The following is a 23,153-nucleotide window of genomic DNA, read 5'->3' on the forward strand; positions in this document are numbered from 1 at the left end:
AAGACTTGATTCTAAAAAAGAAACCCAACCTCAACTTCAGTTTTTTAACCAAATCTTGGGCATGCAATGTAAAAGACAGTGACTGATCAATGGTAATGCCCAAGTATTTGTCTCCTGAGGAGAGGCGCGTTGGGTCGTAGCAGATGACTGTGAATTAGAAAGTTGTCCGTCCTAATAAGAACAATATAAGTACCGAGTTTGGTGTCTGTAGCTAAAACTACCCCCCCCCCACTCTTGACAAAAGGTGGCGCTATAGAGTGCCTCTTCCACGCCCTTTTAAAAGCTTTTTCCATTGTCTAGCTATACATAATACTGATATGTGTTTAGAGTTTCATGTAAATCTGAGGTTGTTATATGCCTCAAAATCACCATAACAGAATATTCAAGTTTGACACGTTGCCATGGCAACAATATATAAGATATCAATATCCCCACAACAGATTTACATCGGCCATGTTTTGTCATTATTCTGATGAAGTTTGAAGCAAATCGAGGGAAAAAAGGGAATCATTAATTGTCTTGTATTTTTAACTTGCAGCTTCCATAGACTTAAAAGCAGTTTTTTTTTAAAAAGAGTTCAAATCATTCTGAGGAAATATGCATAGTTTCATGACTTTACAACACTGTATGATTAAAAGAAAATAAAAAAACTGTCAGACATCTCAACTCACTCTGTCCTTCTGTTTGAGGAATGTATGTGTGCTGACTGAGTGTGTGTGTGTGTGTGTGTGTGTGTGTGAGTGTGAGTGGGGGATGGGCATGAGCTGAGTGGCAGACAGACAGCTAGAGAGAGAGAGAGAGAGAGACTTAAACATATTTTTAATCACCAGAAGAAAAAAAAAACCTTTATTTTAAATATATTTTTTTTTTTTGTTGTTGTTGTTGCTAATTGCAACATTTTCATTAAAGCTTAAGAAATCTCTTAGGCATTATCCTTTTCTGACAGTTTCAGGGATAATTTAAAATAAAAATAAAATACTTAGCTATTTGTGCTGAAAATAATAAACTAATTTGATACTGACCTCTGAAACCCTGTGACATGACATTTACCTGAATTGACATAATCTCATGGATGTAACAGTAAAACTGTTCAGCTCACAGATGAAGACCAAGCTGTGATGCAAGCAGAACTATTTCATAGCTGGCTATCACTAAATGTTTTATAAAAACCTGACTTTATCAAGAATTACAGCTGGAATATATGTCAATAAAGCAGTTATGAACAAACTGACCAACTATTACCATGTGTCTAAATAATAAGATTTATATATTTACACTAAAAGTTCATTTAATTTCACTTTCTTAATGATCTCATAAACCACTGACAACTCCTTAATAACTGGTTTGTAAATAATGCAATAATTTGTAAATTATAAATTGATCCTTAAAGTGTGAAAAAACAATGATTGAAATGTATAGATATGCTCAATAACAAAATTTTGATAGCTGTATTTATGAACTGCTTAATAATGCCTATTAAAGGAGTGCTATTATAGTCTTTAATGTTGCTGTTTCAGGATAAAAAAGTTCTGCAAAGTTACAATGCTCAAAGTCCAATTCAAAAGGAGATATTTTATTTAACAAAAATAACTTTTTTAAAAACAACAATGAACAATTTTTTTGGACTACAACAAGCATTTTCCGGGATTTGTGATATCACAAATTTTGACGAATGGGATGTGAATTGTCCGTCTTAATAAGAACAATATAAGTACCGAGTTTGGTGTCTGTAGCTAAAACTAAAAAAAGCGCGTACTGAGTGAGTGAGCGCCTGACTGAGTAGCCTAACATAATCATATAAGTTGGTGTTTTTTTCTTCCTCGGGGGTGTCAGGGGCGTTGCCTGTTACGTCGTTTGGGTTATTGGGCTACCTTGTTGAACGCATATCATTATATTTCACTTTTTTTTTCAAATATAATTAATTAGTTCAACTAACCGAAAGCGTACCGAACCGAAAGCCTCGTACCGAACGGTTCAATACGAATACGCGTATCGTTACACCCCTAATATATATATATATATACACACACATTCACATTTTACATTCATTCATTTAGAGATGAGGACTTACAGATGAGGACAGTGGAAGCAATCAAAAACAACAAAAAGAGCAATAATATATAAGTGCTATAACATGTCTCAGTTAGGTTAACACAGTACACATAGCATGGGAATTTATATAATATAATAAATAAAAAGAAAACATAGAATTAAAAAAGAATAGAGCAAGCTATTGTTAGAGGTCTTTACACATACACACACACAAACACACACATACAATTCCATAATTAATAAAAAGAAAGTAGAACACAAAAAGATTAGAAAAGTAGTTCGATTTTTTATTTTTTAAGAATAGAATTAGAATAGTGAGTGTCAAAGTTAGAGGGTCAAATAAAGATGGAAGAGATGTGTTTTAAGCCGATTCTTGAAGATGGCTAAGGACTCAGCTGCCCGGATTGAGTTGGGGAGGTCATTCCACCCGTAGGGAACATTTAATTTAAAAGTCCGTAAAAGTGACTGTGGCGAGTGGGGCGGGGCCGAGAGGCGTGGGAACGAGGAGTGAGGCCAGGTGTAGTGATTGGAGATGAGCTGCACCTGCACCCCACTGCCGGTATCGAGTCCCATGTAGGAGATGGAAGGATATAAAACTGGAGCGACTATAGTGAAGGACGAGAGAGGACCAGGCCTGGGCCATTATTTTATGTTTGCTTTTTATTTTGTGCGCACCAGTCGTCCGTGAGGGGCTGGTGCGCTGTTTTGTGCTTATTTTTGAATTATTAAAATGTTTTGATTGTGCGCCGGTTCCCACCTCCTTCTTCCCAATGATAACAAACGTTATATCGTTACTGTGGGAGAAGGAAGGATGCGCTGCTGAAGATCCCTCGCCGCTGTGGTGAATCCGCGGTGCCCTCAAGCTGGCGAGGTATGTGCCGCCATGGACGCTCGAGGCGGTGGGCTTGAGCGAGTTGCCGGGGACGGGCGAGCTCGCTGCCGGCCGCCCAAAATATGGAGGGGCGGCTGCCGTCTGTGAGGGAGCGGAGGAGTCGGCGCCGTTCGCCAGGTGGCCGGAGCCTGCTGCCTCCGCGATGGAATCCGGAGGGGCAGGGAACGGAGGACTCCTGCCGTCTCCCAAAATCGGAGGAGGCGTCGCCGTCCATCGGGCGGCGGAGGAGTGTCGTGCCGTCCGCCGAGGGCTGTCCATTGCCACCGCCAGGCACCGCGGAGGAGATCACCCAGCTGTTGGAGGGCCGAGCAGCAGTGGGTTTTTTTTTTTTTTCTCTCTCCCCTCTCTCGTCTCTGTCACTCCTCCTTCCATTTCCTTTTCTCTCGCCTCGTCTGTCCTACCCCCAGGTTCCCGCAGGTCCCCATGAGCGGCCCCCCCCGGAGGGAAGGGGGGAGGGGTAGAGCGCAGTCTCAGGAGTACCCCCCAGCCTGCGAGGGGTGATGGGGGTATGTGGCGAGTGGGGCGGGGCCGTGAGGCGTGGGAACGAGGAGTGAGGCCAGGTGTAGTGATTGGAGATGAGCTGCACCTGTGCCCCACCGCCAGTATCGAGTCCCACGTAGGAGATGGAAGGATAAAACAGGAGCGACTATAGTGAAGGACGAGAGAGGACCAGGCCTGGGCCATTATTTTATGTTTGCTTTTTATTTTGTGCGCACCAGTCGTCCGTGAGGGGCTGGTGCGCTGTTTTGTGTTTATTTTTGAATTATTAAAATGTTTTGATTGTGCGCCGGTTCCCGCCTCCTTCTTCCCGTTGATTACGAACATTATATCGTTATAGTGACTTTGTGTTTATTTGGGATGGCACAATAAAGTGACGTTCACTTGCAGAACGCAAGCTTCTAGAGGGTACATAAGTCTGAAGTAATTAATTTAGGTAAATGGGTGCAGAGCCAGTGGTAGTTTTGTAGGCAAACATCAATGCCTTGAATGTTATGCAAGCAGCTATTGGAAGCCAGTGCAAATTGATAAACAGAGGTGTGACATGTATTCTTTTCGGCTCATTAAAAATTAATCTTGCTGCCGCGTTCTGAATTAATTGTAAAGGTTTGATAGAATTGGCTGGAAGTCCTGCCAAGAGGGCATTGCAATAGTCCAGCCTGGACAGAACAAGAGCTTGAACAAGGAGTTGTGCAGCATGTTCCGAAAGAAAGGGATTGATCTTCTTGATGTTGAAGAAAGCAAATCTGCAGGATCGGACAGTTTTAGAAATGTGCTCTGAGAAAGTCAGCTGATCATCGATCATAACTCCAAGGCTTCTAGATGTTTTTGAAGGAGTTATGGTTGATGTGCCTAACTTGATGGTGAAATTGTGATGAAACTATGGGTTTGCTGGAATCAAAAGCAGTTCTATCTTAGCAAGGTTGAGTTGAAGGTGATGGTCCATCATCCAGGAAGAAATGTCTGTTAGACAAGCTGAGATGTGAATAGCTACCATTGGATCATCAGGATAGAATGAGAGGTAGAGTTGAGTGTCATCAGCATAGCAGTGGTATGAAAAGCCATGTTTCTGAATGACAGTACCTAATATTGCCATGTAGACAGAGAGGAGAAGTGATCCAAGAACTGAGCCCTGAGGCACCCCAGTAGTTAGATGTTTTGACTTGGACACCTCACCTCTCCAAGCTACTTTGAAGGACCTATCTGATAGGTAAGACTCAAACCAGTAAGTGTGTTTCCTGAGATGCCTTTTGCCAGTAGGGTTGATAGGAGGTGGTTACCCGTGTCAAAAGCAGTGGAAAGATCAAGCAGGATAAGTCCTAAAGATTTGGATTCCGCCCTTGCCTTGCTGTCAAGGAGGTTGTTGTGTGTGGGAAATATAGAGATTTGGTTGAACACAGCTCGTTCAAGTGTTTTTGCAATGAAAGGAAGAAGGGAATCTGGTCTGTAGTTCTCTAAAAGAGATGGGTTGAGGTTGGGTTTCTAAGGAGTGGAGTTTTACGTAACTGTCTAAATGATGAGGGAAAAACACCAGTGTGGAGGGATGTGTTGATGATGTGAGTAAGTGCAGGTACAACTGCAGGAGAAATGACTTGAAGGAGTGGAGATGGAATAGGATCAAGTGGGCAAGTTGTAGGGTGATTAGAAAGGATGAGTTTTGAGACTTCTGCCTCAGAGTGTGAAGAGAAGGATGTAAATGAGTGTAAGTTTGCTGGTGATATGAGCTTGACTGATTGTGGTGTGGAAAATTGTGCACTAATGTGTTTAATATTATTAATGAAAAATGTTGCAAAGTCGTCAGCTATTAGAGATGAAGCAGGAGGGGGAGTAGGAGGACAAAGAAGTGAGGAAAATGTTTTAAAAAGCAAGCGAGAGTTAGACAAATTTTTAATTATGGTAGTATGTCAATTTAGCAGTGGAGACATTAGCAGAGATAGAATATAGAAGTAACTGATACAAATTAAGGTCAGTAGTATTTTTGGATTTGCGCCACACCCTTTCAGCAGTTTTAAGCTTAGAACGGTGTTTGCGTAGATCATCAGATAACCAAGGGACAGAATGGGTGTTACGGGCTGGCCTGGAAGATATGGGGCAAACAGTGTCTAAACAAGATGTAAGAGTGGAGCAGAAAGTATCAGTAGCACTGTTAGCATCCAAAGATGCAAACAGTTTAGGGGAAGGAAGTGAAGATGAAACTATTGCAGAAAGCCAGGAGGGTGAAAGTGTGCCTAGGTTACGTCGAAAGATGACGTGTGGAGGGGTAAGTGATGTGTCAGGGACCATATGTTGAGGTTAGGAGTGAGGAGGAAGTGATCCGACTATTATTATATATATAATTTTTATATATATAATGTACATAATTACAACATTTAACCCATTCGCACGTGAGTTTAAAATATTCTAGCTCAGCCTCCACTGTGAGTTTTTTTTAGGCAACTGTTATATTAGAATTTAACGCCTTATTGTTTTCGTGCCGATAGGGATGGGTATTGCTAAGGTTTTAAAGGTATTACTACTCTTACCGATACTGCTTAACGGTCCGGTACTTTAACGGTATTCTTATCGGTACTTTGTGTTGTGTTACATTGTGTTGTGTTAGGCAGTCGAAAACTTTGCATTTCTCGGTCTGCACATAATGCACTTTTGAAAGATGCTTTGACTGATTGCTTGTGTTTCCGCCCTTACATGCAAAAAATGTTGTTGCGCTTATGACAACCAGCGTTGTCTGCATCAACTCTAGTGAAGTGTAACCAGACTTTGGAAAGTTTAGCTGTCTCCGCCATCGTCACTCTTTGTATTAAGCAGGAGTTTTCGTACTGTAAGGGTCCGTTCACATATCACATCTAAAAACGCATGGAAAACACTAGGCACGCCATTTTCTGATTATTTTTTCCCCAAATCCTTCGGGCACTTGCGCTCTTGAGGAGTCTGTCGTTACTAAGCAACCATGACCTGCTCTCTCCATGAAGACGCGGAAATTAACTCAATGCGGTGTGGACGCGCCTGGAAAAAATTTGCTTGTCGCACCGCGTGCGCATCGCTGCCACGTCGCTTCCATTATGAGTGCGCATACCGCACGCCTACATTTGATATAACGAACTTGAGCATGCAAAAGACGCGATATGTGAACGAGTTACAACAGAACAGCAATGTATTTTCATGAACCTACTGTAGTAGAGGAGGTAATTCTGACTTTGCTACAAGAATCTGGCACTTCTGAATAAGGTACTGTAAGTATGTTTTGTTATTAGTTTAAGTATTTGTTACTGACTGTTCAAATTCTGAGATTGGAGCATTGTGTGTTTGTGATAGAGAGAGCTTGTGTATGTGTATGAGAAAAAGAGACAGGGTCACATCATAGAGGCAGCTGTCTTAACCGTCCATGGCTTGTGTCATGGAGTGCAAACACATACGAGCTTCATCAGTGTGCCTGTCATGTGACTCTGTTCCCCTTTCGGACTTGAACTGATGGTAAAACTGAGGACATTATTAACTGTCTTTACATTAAGTTTGAAAGATGAAGCTCATGATTATAAGAAGGTGATTGTTACCTTTCCTTTAGCAATTTCCTTCCTTTTTTTAGAAACCTAAAATGTCTTGAGCCAGAAATTATGCCTTTAGCAGACAGGGCGTTGGCCATTCTTTGGCCTCCCTGGAAGTAAGGGGTAGACTTTTAGGCCTGGTAGAAACTAAAAGGGGTCATATGGTGTGATTTATTTTTTCCGTTCTGTTTGGAATGTTACAAGCTCTGTAAAGTTAGACTAAATACTAAAGACTAAAATCTCGAATCCTAAGAAAAATTCTTTATAAAAGTTAAGACAAACATGCCCTCCTAAAAAGGCTCATTCTAACACCACTTCACATGTCTAAGTCACAATGTGGAAAGATTTGCATAAAACTGCCCAAATGTTCACACAAAGAAAGCAGAACTTTCATTCTCACTAGGTCCGTTTACATGGACACTTTTTTCTTCCATCGGAATTAATTCAGTTTGATTGATGAATCCGAACATAGTGTTTACATGAACGCTGAATAAAGTGATTGGGTTGATATGCGCGTTTACATGTCACAAGCTTTTGATCGGATTTACTCTTTTGACATGCGCACACTGCATGAATATACAGAGTTTCCCGCTGCTGATGCATACTGTTTTAAAAGGCACACGTGATATTTATCTGCTTCGGGTCCTAATTAGGCGATGACCAGCACATGAAGTGTTGTGCTGCTTAACGTTACTCAAAAAAAAAAAAAAAAGGTGTAAAAGTGCCCCTTCCTGCACCCAAACCCGCACCCAATACTAGTTGTCTGTTGATTAGAGTCTTAAAAAAGGACTGGTGGGATGTGGTCCTATTCCACTTCACATACGCTGAGTGAAAGGGGAGTTTTATAATGAGAGGACACTTACTGTATTTATGACACTTTATTCACCAGGAAGAACAGCTCGCTCCACGCGTCATACGTCATTACGCTATTTCTACATCACTGCGCATGTGCACTACTTTCCAGTTTCGGTGTTCAATCCGATCAAGTGTTTACATGTCCTCTAGCTCAGATTACAAAAGGAATAAACCACCCCTTACAATCCGATCAAAATTTTGCCGGATCTGGCCAATTCTATCCGATTTACATGTTTACATGTGATTTTTCTTTTATTCTTATTGTGCTTCTAGTCCTATTACGATCGGATTAGTAGTGTCCATGTAAACGCAGTGAATTTTGCAACCGGCACCATGTTGTGGAGTTGCTGTGTGTTTAGTTGTGAAAGTGAAACTACTTTGTTTGGCCTTCCAAAAGAGGACACAACTTCAAATCAGTGGTTAAGTTATATTTACAACACTGTTACAGAAAAACACATTTTATGGAGGATGAGGATTGTTTCCTGAACATGCAGACAAGCCAACAATGCATCAGAGGCAGAAAGGCTGTTTCTATAAGGTGGGGCAGTTTCAACTTTGCAAGGACAGTCTGGCACTTCTGACTCTGGTTAGAGTCTGGCACTTTTGTGCTGGTGCAAGAGCATACACATGAAGCTATAAGATCGAACCTGTAAGCAGTATATATATTTTTTTGTTTTAAGTCAGGTTTTCTTTTCATTTAAGAAATTTACTACATTGAATGCCTCATACAGAAAGTCAGCCTGCGGAAACATTTATTCATTTAAGCATGCATCAGGACAAATGCATTTTATTCACCTCTTACTCAACTTGTTTTTACCACTGCCATAATAATCAACACTACTTACCAAAGCTTGAGCATCATCACAGGTGAGAGCCAAACCTAACGCAATGCCTGGATCAACTGAAAGTGAAATCAAATTTAGCATTTAATTCAAATACCAGAAACTTTAAAACACACCTTTTATAGTTTATATGCATTTGTATGGCATCTTTCACAATATGTTCCAACTTTACAAGAAATAGTGTTGTGTTAAGAGCCATGTGTAAGGACTTTTCGGGGACTTTTTTTTTCAGTAAAATGCAGTGTTGAAACTTTGACACAAACTTTGGAGATTTACTTCCTCTTTTTGAGTGAGGAAATAATCTATTCCTCATAGTTCTCGATGTCAAAGCTGTAAGTAAACAAATAAATAAATATAGGTCCCACTTTATATTAGGTGGCCTTAACTACTATGTACTTACATAAAAAAATAAGTACAATGTACTTATTGTGTTCATATTGTATTTTAAAACACTTTTGCTGCTATTGAGGTGGGATAGGGGTAAAGTTAGGGAGAGGGTTGGAGGTATGGGTAAGTTTAAGGGTGGGTTAAGGTGTAAAGTATGGGTCAACAGTGTAATTATAAATGTAATTACAGAAATTAAATACAGATGTAATTACATGTAGTTTTTTTTTTAATATAAGTACAATGTAAAAACATGTATGTACAGAATAAGTACATTGTACTAAATTATTAATTAAAATGTAAGTACATAGTAGTTAAGGCCACTTAATATAAAGTGGGTCCAATATATCAATTACTTTTTTGTTTGTATTACTAAGAAAAAAACCCCATTAAAATACATGTGATGACTTTCATATTTTCTATCTCACAAAAGTGGATATGAAAGAACCAAGCTGAGGTCAAACCAAAACACAGCAGAGCAGTTATACATTAATCTGATGGTGTTGGTAAATGTATTTAACCTTAACTAAATAATATGACTTCATAAGAGATTAGGCAAGATATACAATATATCAGAGTTAAAGCAATATGTGTTTCACAGTGAGAAAGTCACAGTTAACAATGTATAACAATGATTAAGCAAGTTTGTTAAATGAAAATATTCTATCAGATAAGTGAGCTTAGTTTGTGCATAATCATATGCTTAAAACATACATATTTTTAAGATAATATTAATTTAACCAATTACAATTTGTAATTGAGTGGTGGTGGAGCACACTTTTGAATCCACCCCTTGGTCCTTTCAAAATCACACCACTCCACTCAGCGCTCCACCCCGCATGCTCACATACTCTGTGAGTAGCTGTTGCTGTCATGAGATAAATCTATTTCAGAACCAGATGTCATCAAAATAATTTGCCTGTGGGCCTGATATTATTGCTGGTGGGCCCATTTTGAACACCTAATACCAACTACTGCTCCAACCCATGACCAAAACAAAAAGACCTGTACATTTTTGTGGAATTTGTCATTAATTGTAATTGCAAACAGTGATTGACGGTCATAAAAACTCCTCTATAATGTGCTGCTGATGTTGGTATCTCTCTGTTATAAGAAGAACGTCTTTCCCTGAAATGGATAGGTCAGATAAAGGAGATATCCAAAATGTTGGTTGCTTCTAGTAAGCTTTGAAGCATAATACAGTATTATAATGATGTACATGCAAAATTGACATTTACATTTAATCATTTAGCAGTTGCTTTTATCCAAAGCAACTTACAAATGAGAACAATAGAAGCAATCAGACCAACAAGAGAACAACAACAGTATACAAGTGCCATGAAGAGTCTCAGTTAGTCTAGTACAGAACACGTACTAGACTAACTGAGTAACTTTTTTTTTTTTTTTTTGGATATGATAGAAAAGAAAAGAGTGGTTAAATTTGATTTAAGATTATAATTGTTTTAGTGTTTTATGTAGTGTAATGGTGTTGAGCAATATCACCTGTCACTGGGAGCAGCATACACTGATTACCACTGTAAGAACACCTATAAAGACCACCAGTTCCATTATGAAGGTTAGGTGCCGTCACTAACACACTAAAAAGGGAACAAGACAATTATTGTAAAGGAAGGAAATGCAGTGTTTCAACAGGACATTAACGCAACATTACTGCAACTGTATTAATGTCTGTATATGATGATTCAGAGATGTACTTAGGGAGAAGGAAATTTTAAAACATTTTAGAAGATTTCCTGACTGTGGATTATGAATTATAACCTCATAATTTTCCAGTAAACAGACACAAACTTTTTGTGGTCATTTATATAGAGTTAGGAATGAGTGATTTTGGTCACAATATAAAATAATAATGTAAAATAATCTCTAAATTTGGTCATTACCATAAAGAGTTATTTCGACCTTATTAAAATGCAGGCCTCACCTGTCTCCTTGCGTAGGTCCAAAATGACAAACCTGATGGCCAAAATGAGAGCCTACCTCAGGAGCAGTGAAAACTCTTGGATTCAGTGTCTCTAAACTGAACCCCAAGGAATGACGTGCCACTGGAAGATACAGAAGTCAGGACAATTAAGACCATTTGTCTTTTTACACATTTTTAATGCCTCTTTTCAGCACATGTGGCAACGTGTGATCTCTCTCTCTCTATCTCTCTCTCTCTCTCTCTCTTTCTGTGTGTCTATATATATGGTAAAAAGAACAATCGTTGTTTTTGTGGGAAATAGATATAAATTCTGAAAAAAACATTCATAATATAATACATTACTGTGTTTAAAAAAAAATAAACTACAATAAAATATTGTTCTATAAAGTGTTTGGAGTAGGCTATACATACACTAGCTACGCATACAGAAACCTCAAGCAGAGTAACCACAGTTGTAGTTCTGATGATCCACTTAATGTTATTCATACAATATCAAGTGTGACATAAGTTTTCAAAAACTTTTAGGAACACTGTATTTCAAAAACATAATAAGCAAAATCGGTTACTTACACAGGAGAAATCCGAAAAAAATATATATAAAAAAAGCTTGACATAGTTGAAAGATACAGCATGATAATGGTTTAGGATCCCCAACAGATTTAAATGGATAATTGTTCATATTCGAAGGTGATTATAGAGGATGAAGAGGAATTATCTGAGTGAAAGCAAACACGTTCACAGTACGTAAGTTCCAGAGTGAAAGTGAAGTGAAACAAAGCTGCTATGTTATTTTGATGTGAAACATCATGTGGGGGTGAATCATGAGAAAGTTCAGTGAAGGGCGATGAAACCAACCAGCAGCCAGTGAGCAGATGCAGATATGCAGCAGTAAAGAATCAAGTCTCTACTGACACCTAACAAACTCACACAATCCTGCACTTTCCAAAATGTCTAAAAGACATGATACTACCAAGGTAGATATCCAAAGAGTATTATGTTGTAAACTAGTGAAAGGCGTACAGGGTGTTAAATGTTAAATGCTCTTTCTACCTGTTATGACCCTAATAAATTACTCATTGGCTTATGTTGATGTTATTGGGTTCATGTTATATTTCTGACTTGAATGAAAATTAATTTAAAAGCAATCATTTCGATGTACGTTTAACCCTCTGGTAATGTTCATTCGGCAGTCACACTTGTGTTGTGCCTGGACCAGACCAGACGAGAAGGGTCTGTCTGCAGACTGCAAGACGGGGGCGTAACTTGAAGTGGGCGTAACTTGAAGTAGGAGGCGTAACTTGAAGTTGTTCAAATCACACAGAACCACGCGAGACCTCAAAACGAGATTTTGAGATTGGATGTGCTCATCTACAATACTTATCAATCAATCAATCAATCACCTTTATTTATATAGTGCTTTAAACAAAATACATTGCGCCAAAGCACTGAACAACATTCATTTGGAAAACAGTGTCTCAATAATGCAAAATGATAGTTAAAGGCAGTTCATCATTGAATTCATTGATGTCATCTCTGTTCAGTTGAAATAGTGTCTGTTTTAATTTGCAATCAAGTCAACGATATCGCTGTAGATGAAGTGACCCCAACTAAGCAAGCCAGAGGCGACAGCGGCAAGGAACCGAAACTCCATCGGTGACAGAATGGAGAAAAAAACCTTGGGAGAAACCAGGCTCAGTTGGGGTGCCAGTTCTCCTCTGACCAGACGAAACCAGTAGTTCAATTCCAAGCTGCAGCAAAGTCAGATTGTGCAGAAGAATCATCTGTTTCCTGTGGTCTTGTCCTGGTGCTCCTCTGAGACAAGGTCTTTACAGGGGATCTGTATCTGGGGCTCTAGTTGTCCTGGTCTCCGCTGTCTTTCAGGGCAGTAGAGGTCCTTTCTAGGTGCTGATCCACCATCTGGTCTGGATACGTACTGGATCTGGGTGACTGCAGTGACCCTCTGATCTGGACACAGACTGGATCTGGTGGCCACGGTGACCTCGGAACAAGAGAGAAACAGACAAATATTAGCGTAGATGCCATTCTTCTAATGATGTAGAAAGTACGGTGTTATGTGAAGTGTTCCGGTTCCAGTTTACCTAATTAATGCAGCCTAAAAATCCTTTAACGGATTTGGATATTAAAAGCATATTAGTATGTTATGTGTATGCCAGGTTAAAGAGATGGGTCTTTAATCTAGATTTAAACTGCAAGAGTGTGTCTGCCTCCCGAACAATGTTAGGTAGGTTATTCCAGAGTTTAGGCACCAAATAGGAAAAGGATCTGCCGCCCGCAGTTGATTTTGATATTCTAGGTATTATCAAATTGCCTGAGTTTTGAGAACGTAGCGGACGTAGAGGAGTATAATGTAAAAGGAGCTCATTCAAATACTGAGGTGCTAAACCATTCAGGGCTTTATAAGTAATAAGCAATATTTTAAAATCTATACGATGTTTGATAGGGAGCCAGTGCAGTGTGGACAGGACCGGGCTAATATGGTCATACTTCCTGGTTCTAGTAAGAACTCTTGCTGCTGCATTTTGGACTAGCTGTAGTTTGTTTACCAAGCGTGCAGAACAACCACCCAATAAAGCATTACAGTAGTCTAACCTTGAAGTCATAAATGCATGGATTAACATTTCTGCATTTGACATTGAGAGCATAGGCCGTAATTTAGATATATTTTTGAGATGGAAAAATGCAGTTTTACAAATGCTAGAAACGTGGCTTTCTAAGGAAAGATTGCGATCAAGTAGCACACCTAGGTTCCTAACTGATGACGAAGAATTGACAGAGCAACCATCAAGTCTTAGACAGTGTTCTAGGTTATTACAAGTAGAGTTTTTAGGCCCTATGATTAACACCTCTGTTTTTTCTGAATTTAGCAGTAAGAAATTACTCGTCATCCAATTTTTTATATCGACTATGCATTCCATTAGTTTTTCAAATTGGTGTGTTTCACCGGGCTGCGAGGAAATATAGAGCTGCGTATCATCAGCATAACAGTGAAAGCTAACACCATGTTTCCTGATGATATCTCCCAAGGGTAACATATAAAGCGTGAAGAGTAGCGGCCCTAGAACTGAGCCTTGAGGTACTCCATACTGCACTTGTGATCGATGATACATCTTCATTCACTGCTACGAACTGATGGCGGTCATATAAGTACGATTTAAACCATGCTAATGCACTTCCACTGATGCCAACAAAGTGTTCAAGTCTATGCAAAAGAATGTTGTGGTCAATTGTGTCAAACGCAGCACTAAGATCCAATAAAACTAATAGAGAGATACACCCACGATCAGATGATAAGAGCAGATCATTTGTAACTCTAAGGAGAGCAGTTTCAGTACTATGATACGGTCTAAATCCTGACTGGAAATCCTCACATATACCATTTTTCTCTAAGAAGGAATATAATTGTGAGGATACCACCTTTTCTAGTATCTTGGACAGAAAAGGGAGATTCGAGATTGGTCTATAATTAACTAGTTCTCTGGGGTCAAGTTGTGGCTTTTTTATGAGAGGCTTAATAACAGCCAGTTTGAAGGTTTTGGGGACATGTCCTAATAACAATGAGGAATTAATAATAGTCAGAAGAGGACCTATGACTTCTGGAAGCACCTCTTTTAGGAGCTTAGATGGTATAGGGTCTAACATACATGTTGTAAGTTTAGATGATTTAACAAGTTTATACAATTCTTCCTCTCCTATAGTAGAGAATGAGTGGAACTGTTCCTCAGGGGGTCTATAGTGCACTGTCTGATGCGAAACTGTAGCTGACGGCTGAATGGTTGCAATTTTATCTCTAATAGTATCGATTTTAGAAGTAAAGTAGTTCATAAAGTCATTACTGCTGTGGTGTTGGGAAATGTCAACACTTGTTGAGGCTTTATTTTTCGTTAATTTAGCCACTGTATTGAATAAATACCTGGGGTTATGTTTGTTTTCTTCTAAAAGAGAAGAAAAGTAATCAGATCTAGCAGTTTTTAATGCTTTTCGGTAGGATATGCTACTTTCCCGCCAAGCAATACGAAATACCTCTAGTTTTGTTTTCCTCCAGCTGCGCTCCATTTTTCGGGCTGCTCTCTTTAGGGTGCGAGTATGCTCATTATACCATGGTGTCAAACTGTTTTCCTTAACCTTTCTTAAGCGTAAAGGAGCAACTGTATTTAAAGTGCTAGAAAAGAGAGAGTCCATAGTTTCTGTTACATCATCAAGTTGTTCTGAGGTTTTGGATATGCTAAGGAATTCGGATACATCAGGAAGATAACTTAAAAAGCAGTCTTTTGTGGTAGAAGTGATGGTTCTTCGATACTTGTAACAAGAAGTAGAATTTACAATTTTGGCTATATGAAGTTTACACAGAACTAAATAATGATCTGAGATATCATCACTTGGCTGAATAATTTCAACACTATCAACATCAATTCCATGTGACAGTATTAAATCTAGAGTATGATTTCGACAATGAGTAGGTCCTGAAACGTGTTGTCTAACACCAATAGAGTTCAGAATGTCTATAAATGCTGATCCCAATACATCTTTTTCATTATCGACATGGATATTAAAATCACCAACTATTAAGACTTTATCTGCAGCCAGAACTAACTCGGATGTAAAATCACCAAACTCTTTAATAAAGTCTGTATGGTGCCCTGGTGGCCTGTATACAGTAGCCAGTACAAACATAACAGGGGATTTATCATTAACATTGGTTTCTCTGGATAATGTTATATGAAGCACCATTACTTCAAACGAGTTATACTTGAAGCCTGCCCTCTGAGAAATCCTGAAAACGTTATTATAAATTGAAGCAACACCTCCCCCTTTGCCTTTTAGACGCGGCTGGTGTTTATAACAATAATCTTGGGGGGTGGACTCATTTAAAATAATGTAATCATCAGGTTTTAGCCAGGTTTCTGTCAAGCAGAGCACATCTATATTATGATCAGTTATCATATTATTTACAAAAAGTGTTTTCGTAGAAATGGATCTGATATTCAATAAGCCAATCTTTATCATTTGTTTATCCATATTGCATTTGTTTTTTATTTGTTGAACCTCAATTAAATTGTTAACCTTAACTTGGTTTGGACGTTTTTTGTATTTTCTAGTTCGTGGAACAGACACAGTCTCTATAGTGTGATATCTAGGTGAAAGAGTCTCTATGTGCTGAGAATTAACTGACCTCTGTGACGGGAGGCAGCTAGCAGACGGTCGGTTTAGCCAGTCTGTCTGCTTCCTGACCTGGGCCCCAGTTAGTCAAGTATAAACACTAAGACTATTTGCCATATTTCTAGAGAGAAGAGCAGCTCCACCCCGGGAGGGATGAAGACCATCTCTTTTAAACAGGTCAGGTCTGCCCCAAAAGCTCGTCCAATTGTCTATGAAACCTATGTTATTCTGTGGGCACCACTTAGACATCCAGCCATTGAGTGATGACAATCTGCTATGCATCTCATCTTCACGGTAAGCATGGAGGGGACCAGAGCATATTACAGTGTCTGACATCGTGCTTGCAAGTTCACACACCTCTTTAAAGTTATTTTTAGTGATCTCCGACTGGCGAAGTCGAACATCATTAGCGCCGGCATGAATAACAATCTTACTGTATTTACGTTTAGCATTAGCCAGCACTTTTAAATTTGCCAAGATGTCAGGCGCTCTGGCTCCCGGTAAACATTTGACTATGGTGGCTGGTGTCTCTATATTCACGTTCCGTACAATAGAATCGCCAATAACTAGAGCACTTTCATCAGGTTTCTCAGTGGGTGCATCACTGAGTGGGGAGAACCTGTTTAATGTTTTGATCGGAACAGAAGAGCGGTGTTTTGACCCACGACTACGCTGCCTCACCGTCACCCAGTTGCCCTGCTGCAGGGGCTCTGCTGGAACCGGACAATGTACAGGAATCCCTGAGCTAGACGCATCCAAAGCCATATCTAGAGCCCTAACATTCTTACTGTCCTCAATTAAAGTTTGGATGCGTGTCTCTAATTCTGAAATCTTCTCTGTCAGCCTAACTGTTTCCCTGCATTTATCACATGTGAATCCCTCATCAGCGACAGAGATAGATAAACTGTACATGTGGCAAGAGGTGCAAATAACAATTGTAGGAGAAGCCATTACTCACCGTGCTTGATGAAATATTCTTACTGCGGTTGTTTGATGAACTTGTGGAAAACTGCAGCGTGAGAGAGGAGAGGAGAGGAGAAAAGAAAACGCTAATGACAAGCTAACGAGTGCTAACGCTTTGCAGGTGTGCTGCAGTCACGGAAGAGTGAACGATCAAAGTTAATCTGATAAGATTGATCGGTAGTATCAGAAATATGGTGTGAATTAAGTTATATTTTACAATTACCCTGCTGAAAAAAACAATAGAAACCATTACAGAATTTGTAATGGTTTTAATGGTTCTTATTGGAATTCTAATGGTTTTAATGGACACTGTAATGGTCTCTGTGGGTCTCTATTGGTACTTTGCTTTTTTCTATTGGTGGCGTGTATTGTCTATTGGATACCATTAAGGACCAATAGAACACCTTTAGAAACTTCTTGTGGTATCTACTGGACACCAGTAGAAACCATTATGACTCCAATAAATTTAGTGGTTTCTTTGGAAAACTGTAATGGTCTTAGTGGGTAGGCTACTGCTGAAAAAAAATGAACACACAAACAATAGAAACTATTACAAAATTTTTAATGGTTTTAATGGTTATAATGGGAATTATGTTGGTTGTAATGGTCACAGTAATGGTCCCTGTGGGTCTCTATTGGTAAATTGCTTTCTTCTATTGGTGGTATGTAGTGTCTTGGATTGCCACCATACGTCATTTGGAAAGGTTATTTTTAATTCATTTAATTGTTTTTTTTTTTTTTTTTTTTTTTTTTTTTTTTTTTAAATCAACTCGACTCGTCATGGCCTTCAAAATTGACTTGAAAAGTTGGTCTTTGTTTTGTCTGTCGGATTTGGTCCAAATTTATCCCAAAAATAGATGTGAAATAACAGTGAAATTCTGCGTGACTTCCACGTGCTGTAATGTGCGCGCGCGCAGAACTGGAGCTGAGGACGTCACCATGGAAACGAGGCGGCAGCCCAACCGTCAAGCAGCTGATCGCTGACACTCAATGTGGTTTCACTTTTTTTTTAGGTAAGTTTAGTCTATTAAATTACACAAATAGTACATTAAAGTGTTCCTGACACTTTATTTCATGTAAATTATACACTTTCGTTTAATATTTACTTTATAGAAATGGTTTAGCGTCGTCAGAAAAAGTCCGTTAGCATCTCAAAGGTAAGGCTAAATACAAGAGGTAACGATAGACATGAGCTCTTATTTATTAAGCTTGGGCTTTTAATGTCATCTTGTGTGTAGATGAGCTCGCTCTCTCTCTCTCTCTCTGTCTCTCTCTCTCTCTCTCCATATATATCAATGGATGAATGGACGTAACTTAACCGAATTAATTTAACCCTAAATGTATCCACTGTTTAATCCTAAAATCAATGTGCACTAACGTAACCGGATAACGTTACTTCACTTACATAGATCGTGAAAATGGACTGAAACCTTCAGGTTTTGATCTTTCATGGTAAACACATAAATACAAACTTGTTCTGTGATTTCAGAAGTGCCAGAAAAAAAACTCTATGACACAGAAGTTCCTGATTTTAACATTTCTGAAGGGAGCTGCTGACAGAGAGGATGAAAACATACACATTTTGATGTCCACGCTGTAGGAGCATTACTAAATAAGTAAAACTAAAATATATATATATTTATTGTAAATGATTATATAAATTATATATTCTGTGAATTATTATTTTTCTTTTCTGCATTTCACCTCTGCTATAGTATATGCCTTATACCTGGCATTGTATAATGAATATTGTTGTCTCTGTGACAGTGCTTATGTTCCTAGGTTCTTCCATGCTGATGGCTGTGCTCTAGTCATATCTCCTGTCGAAGAACATTTTTAGACATTATGAACCATGAATAGTAAGCAATTTGTCAAACATACACCATTCAAAAATGTAAGGGTCAGATTTGTCATGTATTTCAAAGACATCTTTTATGCTCACCACTGCTGCATTTATTTGATTAAAATACAGTTAAATTGTGAAATTACCATTTTTTTAATAACTATTTTCTATTTAAGTTTGTTTTAATAAGTGATCAAAGCTGAATTTTCAGCATCAGTCTCCAGTGTCACACAATCCTTCAGAAATCATGCTTTGTGAAAACAAGAATAAAATTGTACAAAATATTCACATATAAAGCAGTTATTTGAAATTGTACTAATATTTCACAACATTACCATTTTTATTTATGATCAAATAAATGCAGTTTTCTTAGTGTACATGAGACTTATTTCAGAAACATAAAAAAATCTCTATCTCCAAGCTACACACTCTCACACCAAAGTGACTGTTAAAAATCATTTAAACTTTGTGTCAGTACATCATAAATAGGAAAAGGCATCAGATCACCGTCTGTGATTTGTTGTTTCGTGCCGCATCCAGTGTAGAGAGCATCACTGATTATAAAAGGCTCTGTTGTATTTTGTTGTGCTGTCCAGTGACGACACAGTGTTAGAACTCTTGTTAAATATCATTACATATGATGTATGTATGATGCCATTCAGCACTGATAGATCTTTTCTATTTCAGAGACTGAAAATCATTGATAAAGCACAAGGTTACTGTAACATATTTAAACAATATTAATAAGAATTAATAAAAATGCATCTGTGACTTAATATTGCTTCTTATTCTTCAGTGGAAAGTTCTCATTAAACACATAGCTTTCTTCTCATCTTTGTGCATTTTCAAAAGTTGTGCATATTTCTGAATCATTTTTTTTTTTTTTACTTCATAATATTGGTTGTCTTCTCTTGTTTCAGAGTTTAGCTCCAACCCCAGTTAAGCAGACCTGAGCAGCTGATCAAGGATCAGCAGAAACTCTGCAGAACGGTGGTCCTCCAGCCCAGGACTGGACACCAGTGTTGTAAGTCATTCTCCCTCTTTATAGTGCATGCTCAGAACATATTGCAGGAGATCTCAACATTGTCTCTCAAGGTCCACTTACATGCAGAGTTTTGCTCCAACCTGCAGTGCACCTGAACACATTAATCGAGGTCTAACTATTAGTGTTGTCACCGTACCAATTTTAGTACCAAAGCAAAACACAAAAACATGCTAATTATTATTTTTTTTAATTATTATTATTAGCCGCACTTATGCTAACAATTAACTACTCTAATAACAGTGTTCATTTCAATCCGACATTCAAATTACAGTTATATATATATATCCTGATAAATACAGGTGCTGGTCATATAATTAAAATATCATCAAAAAGTTGATTTCACTAATTCCATTCAAAAAGTGAAACTTGTATATTATATTCATTCATTACACACAGACTGATATATTCCAAATCTTTATTTCTTTTAATTTTGATGTTTATAACTGACAACTAAGGAAAATCCCAAATTCAGTATCTCCGAAAATTTGAATATTGTGAAAAGGTTCAATATTGAAGACACCTGGTGCCACACTCTAATCAGCTAATTAACTCAAAACAACTGCAAATCCTTTAAATGGTCTCTCAGTCTCGTTCTGTAGGCTACACAATCATGGGGAAGACTGCTGACTTAACCGTTGTCCAAAAGACGACTATTGACACTTTGCACAAGGAGGGCAAGACACAAAAGGTCATTGCTAAAGAGGCTGGCTGTTCACAGAGCTCTGCATCCAAGCACATTAATAGAGAGGAGAAGGGAAGGAAAAGATGTAGTAGAAAATAAGTGTAGAAGCAATAGGGATAACTGCACCCTGGAGAGGATTGTGAAACAAAACCCATTCAAAAATGTGGGGGAGATTCACAAAGAGTGGACTGCAGCTGGAGTCAGTGCTTCAAGAACCACTACACACAGACGTATGCAAGACATGGGTTTCAGCTGTCGCATTCCTTGTGTCAAGCCACTCTTGAACAACAGACAGAACCAGAAGTGTCTCGCTTCAGAAAGGACTGTACTGCTGCTGAGTAGTGATATATCAGACCCAAGAATGCAGAAGAGCTGAAGGCCACTATCAGAGCAACCTGGTCTCATAACACCTGAGCAGTGCCACAGACTGATCGACTCCATGCCACACCACACTGCTGCAGTCATTCAGGGGAAAGGAGCCTCAACTAAGTATTGAGTGCTGTACATACTCATACTTTTCAGTTGGCCAAGATTTCCAAAAATCCTTTCTTTGTATTGGTCTTAAGTTATACTCTAATTTTCTAAGATAATGAATTTGGGATTTTCCTTAGTTGTCAGATATAAATAAATATATCAGTCTGTGTGTAATGAATGAATATAATATACAGGTTTCACTTTTTGAATTGAAATTATGATATTCTAATTATATGACGAGCACCTGTATACACAGAATGACTAATTGAACTGCTTTTATAGTTTTAATAATTAATTTATTTGTAATGAATAAAGGGATTTTACATTTGATTATTAGTTTTTCTTACTTGAATGCTTTTGTTCGGATGTAAAATAAAAAATTGAATTATTATTAAGAAAAGAACTGCAGGAAAAGATGCAATGTTGCTCAGTGATTTTGGTTTGGAACCTTTAGAAAATAGAAAAGAGTTGACTTTGCCAACTCTTTCAACTTCAAACGGGTGTAGCTCAGTCATTTTATATATATATATATATACAGTTATACATCATTTTGAAGGACTTTTTAATGAGAAAAAAAACCTCAACTGATTTTTGCTCATTGTGACTAACTTTGCCAGCACAGGTCACATATGCTACTTAATTTCCACTTGAGAGTGGTCAGATTTAAAGTCTGAGATTAGTCCATCAGTTCTTGAATTTCAATTTTTGTTTATGTGTGTGCGTGTGTGTGTGTGTGCGTGCGTGTGTATGTGTGTGTTCAAAACAAGAGTGTCTGTCTCAGAAGCTGAAGAAAAAAGGTCACACCTTATAGGAAATAAACGCCTCCTAAGTGTACGGAAATACCTGGATGAGGAGATCAGTGACATAAACCAGATAAAACTGTCAGTGGTAAGTGTTTGCATATCCATATCCGAATGGAATTGCTACAACCTCTTATCTAATATGACTCGAAGTGAGTAGAGACTATGCACCATAAAAAGTAGATAATGTAATTATTCAAGCCTATTTGTGAAACTGGACCACAAAACCAGTTACAAGGATAATTGTTTTTATTTTATTTTTTAGATTTTTATTTCAATAATAATACTAAATAAGTTTTCCATTGATGTATGGTTTGTTAGGAGGACAATATTTGTCTGAGATACAACTATTTGAAAATCTGGAATCTGATGGTGCTAAAAAATCTAAATATTGTGAAAAATATTTCAAATCCAGAGCAAAGCATTTTATTAATAAAAAATTAAGTTGATACATTTATGGTAGGGAATTTACAAAATATATTCATGGAACATTATCTTTTTTTAAATCCTAATGATTTTAGGCATGAAAGAAAAATCAATAACTTTTTTGAGACTGCCATATAAATATATGTATGGATAATCTCACATACTGGTAATGTGGTACATTGTCCTAATGAATTGTCCCTTTTTTTCCTTTTTTTTTTTGCAGGTCTGAGACAGCTACAAGCCACAAAAACAGTTCATAGTTCCTGCATTTCTATAATGCATTAATGAATAACAATAATTAAAATAAAATGTAATGTCAAGGTTTTGTGTTAATTCCAGCTATGTTGAGTATTCTGTGAATAATTTTGGTTTGGTATGAAGTTTAAATAAATAAAAACATTATATTCTTGACAAAACCTGTGTACAGTTTGTATTAATAATTTAAATTATTTACTTATATTAATTAATGGCCTAATTACCAGCTATCAGTTAAACATTCAAATCAGAACCAATATAAAAGTGCAACGAAAACTATTAAATATATGCAAATAAAGACCAGTACAAACTTGCAATGGAACCATCAGAACCATTACAAAACTGACGGAAACCATTAAATTTGTTTTAATAAAGACCAAAACAAACTTGTAATGGAACCATCAGAACCATTACAAAACCAACGGAAACCATTAAATTTGTTTTAATAAAGACCAATACAAACTTGTAATGGAACCATCA

At 37.9% G+C, this 23,153-nt stretch overlaps 1 protein-coding gene and 1 long non-coding RNA gene across 4 annotated transcripts in view; one reads left to right on the top strand and one right to left on the bottom strand.

Annotated features, from left to right (window-relative positions):
• The window catches only part of LOC113072650 (integrin alpha-X), a 116,468-nt gene extending 104,686 nt beyond the window's left edge, over nucleotides 1–11,782 (bottom strand). For all 3 annotated transcript variants that reach the window (XR_003280325.1, XM_026245628.1, XM_026245627.1), the window contains exons 1-4: nucleotides 11,578–11,782; nucleotides 11,008–11,128; nucleotides 10,569–10,663; nucleotides 8,685–8,740 (exon numbers count right to left, since the gene is read on the bottom strand). Coding sequence is in view for 2 of the 3 variants with exons in the window: in XM_026245628.1 (XP_026101413.1) it covers nucleotides 8,685–8,740; nucleotides 10,569–10,663; nucleotides 11,008–11,128; nucleotides 11,578–11,686 (381 nt within the window). In the remaining variant the exon portion in view is untranslated. The remainder of the gene's footprint in view (nucleotides 1–8,684; nucleotides 8,741–10,568; nucleotides 10,664–11,007; nucleotides 11,129–11,577) is intronic.
• A 6,277-nt stretch (nucleotides 11,783–18,059) lies between these two features.
• Nucleotides 18,060–22,710, top strand: LOC113072646 (uncharacterized). Its single transcript, XR_003280324.1, has 7 exons — nucleotides 18,060–18,161; nucleotides 18,262–18,305; nucleotides 18,638–18,764; nucleotides 18,916–19,007; nucleotides 19,912–20,015; nucleotides 21,960–22,080; nucleotides 22,642–22,710. It is a non-coding gene; the product is annotated as an uncharacterized LOC113072646 (long non-coding RNA).
• The last annotated feature ends 443 nt before the right edge of the window (nucleotides 22,711–23,153 follow it).

This window comes from Carassius auratus, unplaced genomic scaffold (assembly GCF_003368295.1).
Source record: "Carassius auratus strain Wakin unplaced genomic scaffold, ASM336829v1 scaf_tig00009729, whole genome shotgun sequence".
Classification (NCBI taxonomy): Eukaryota; Metazoa; Chordata; class Actinopteri; order Cypriniformes; family Cyprinidae; genus Carassius; species Carassius auratus.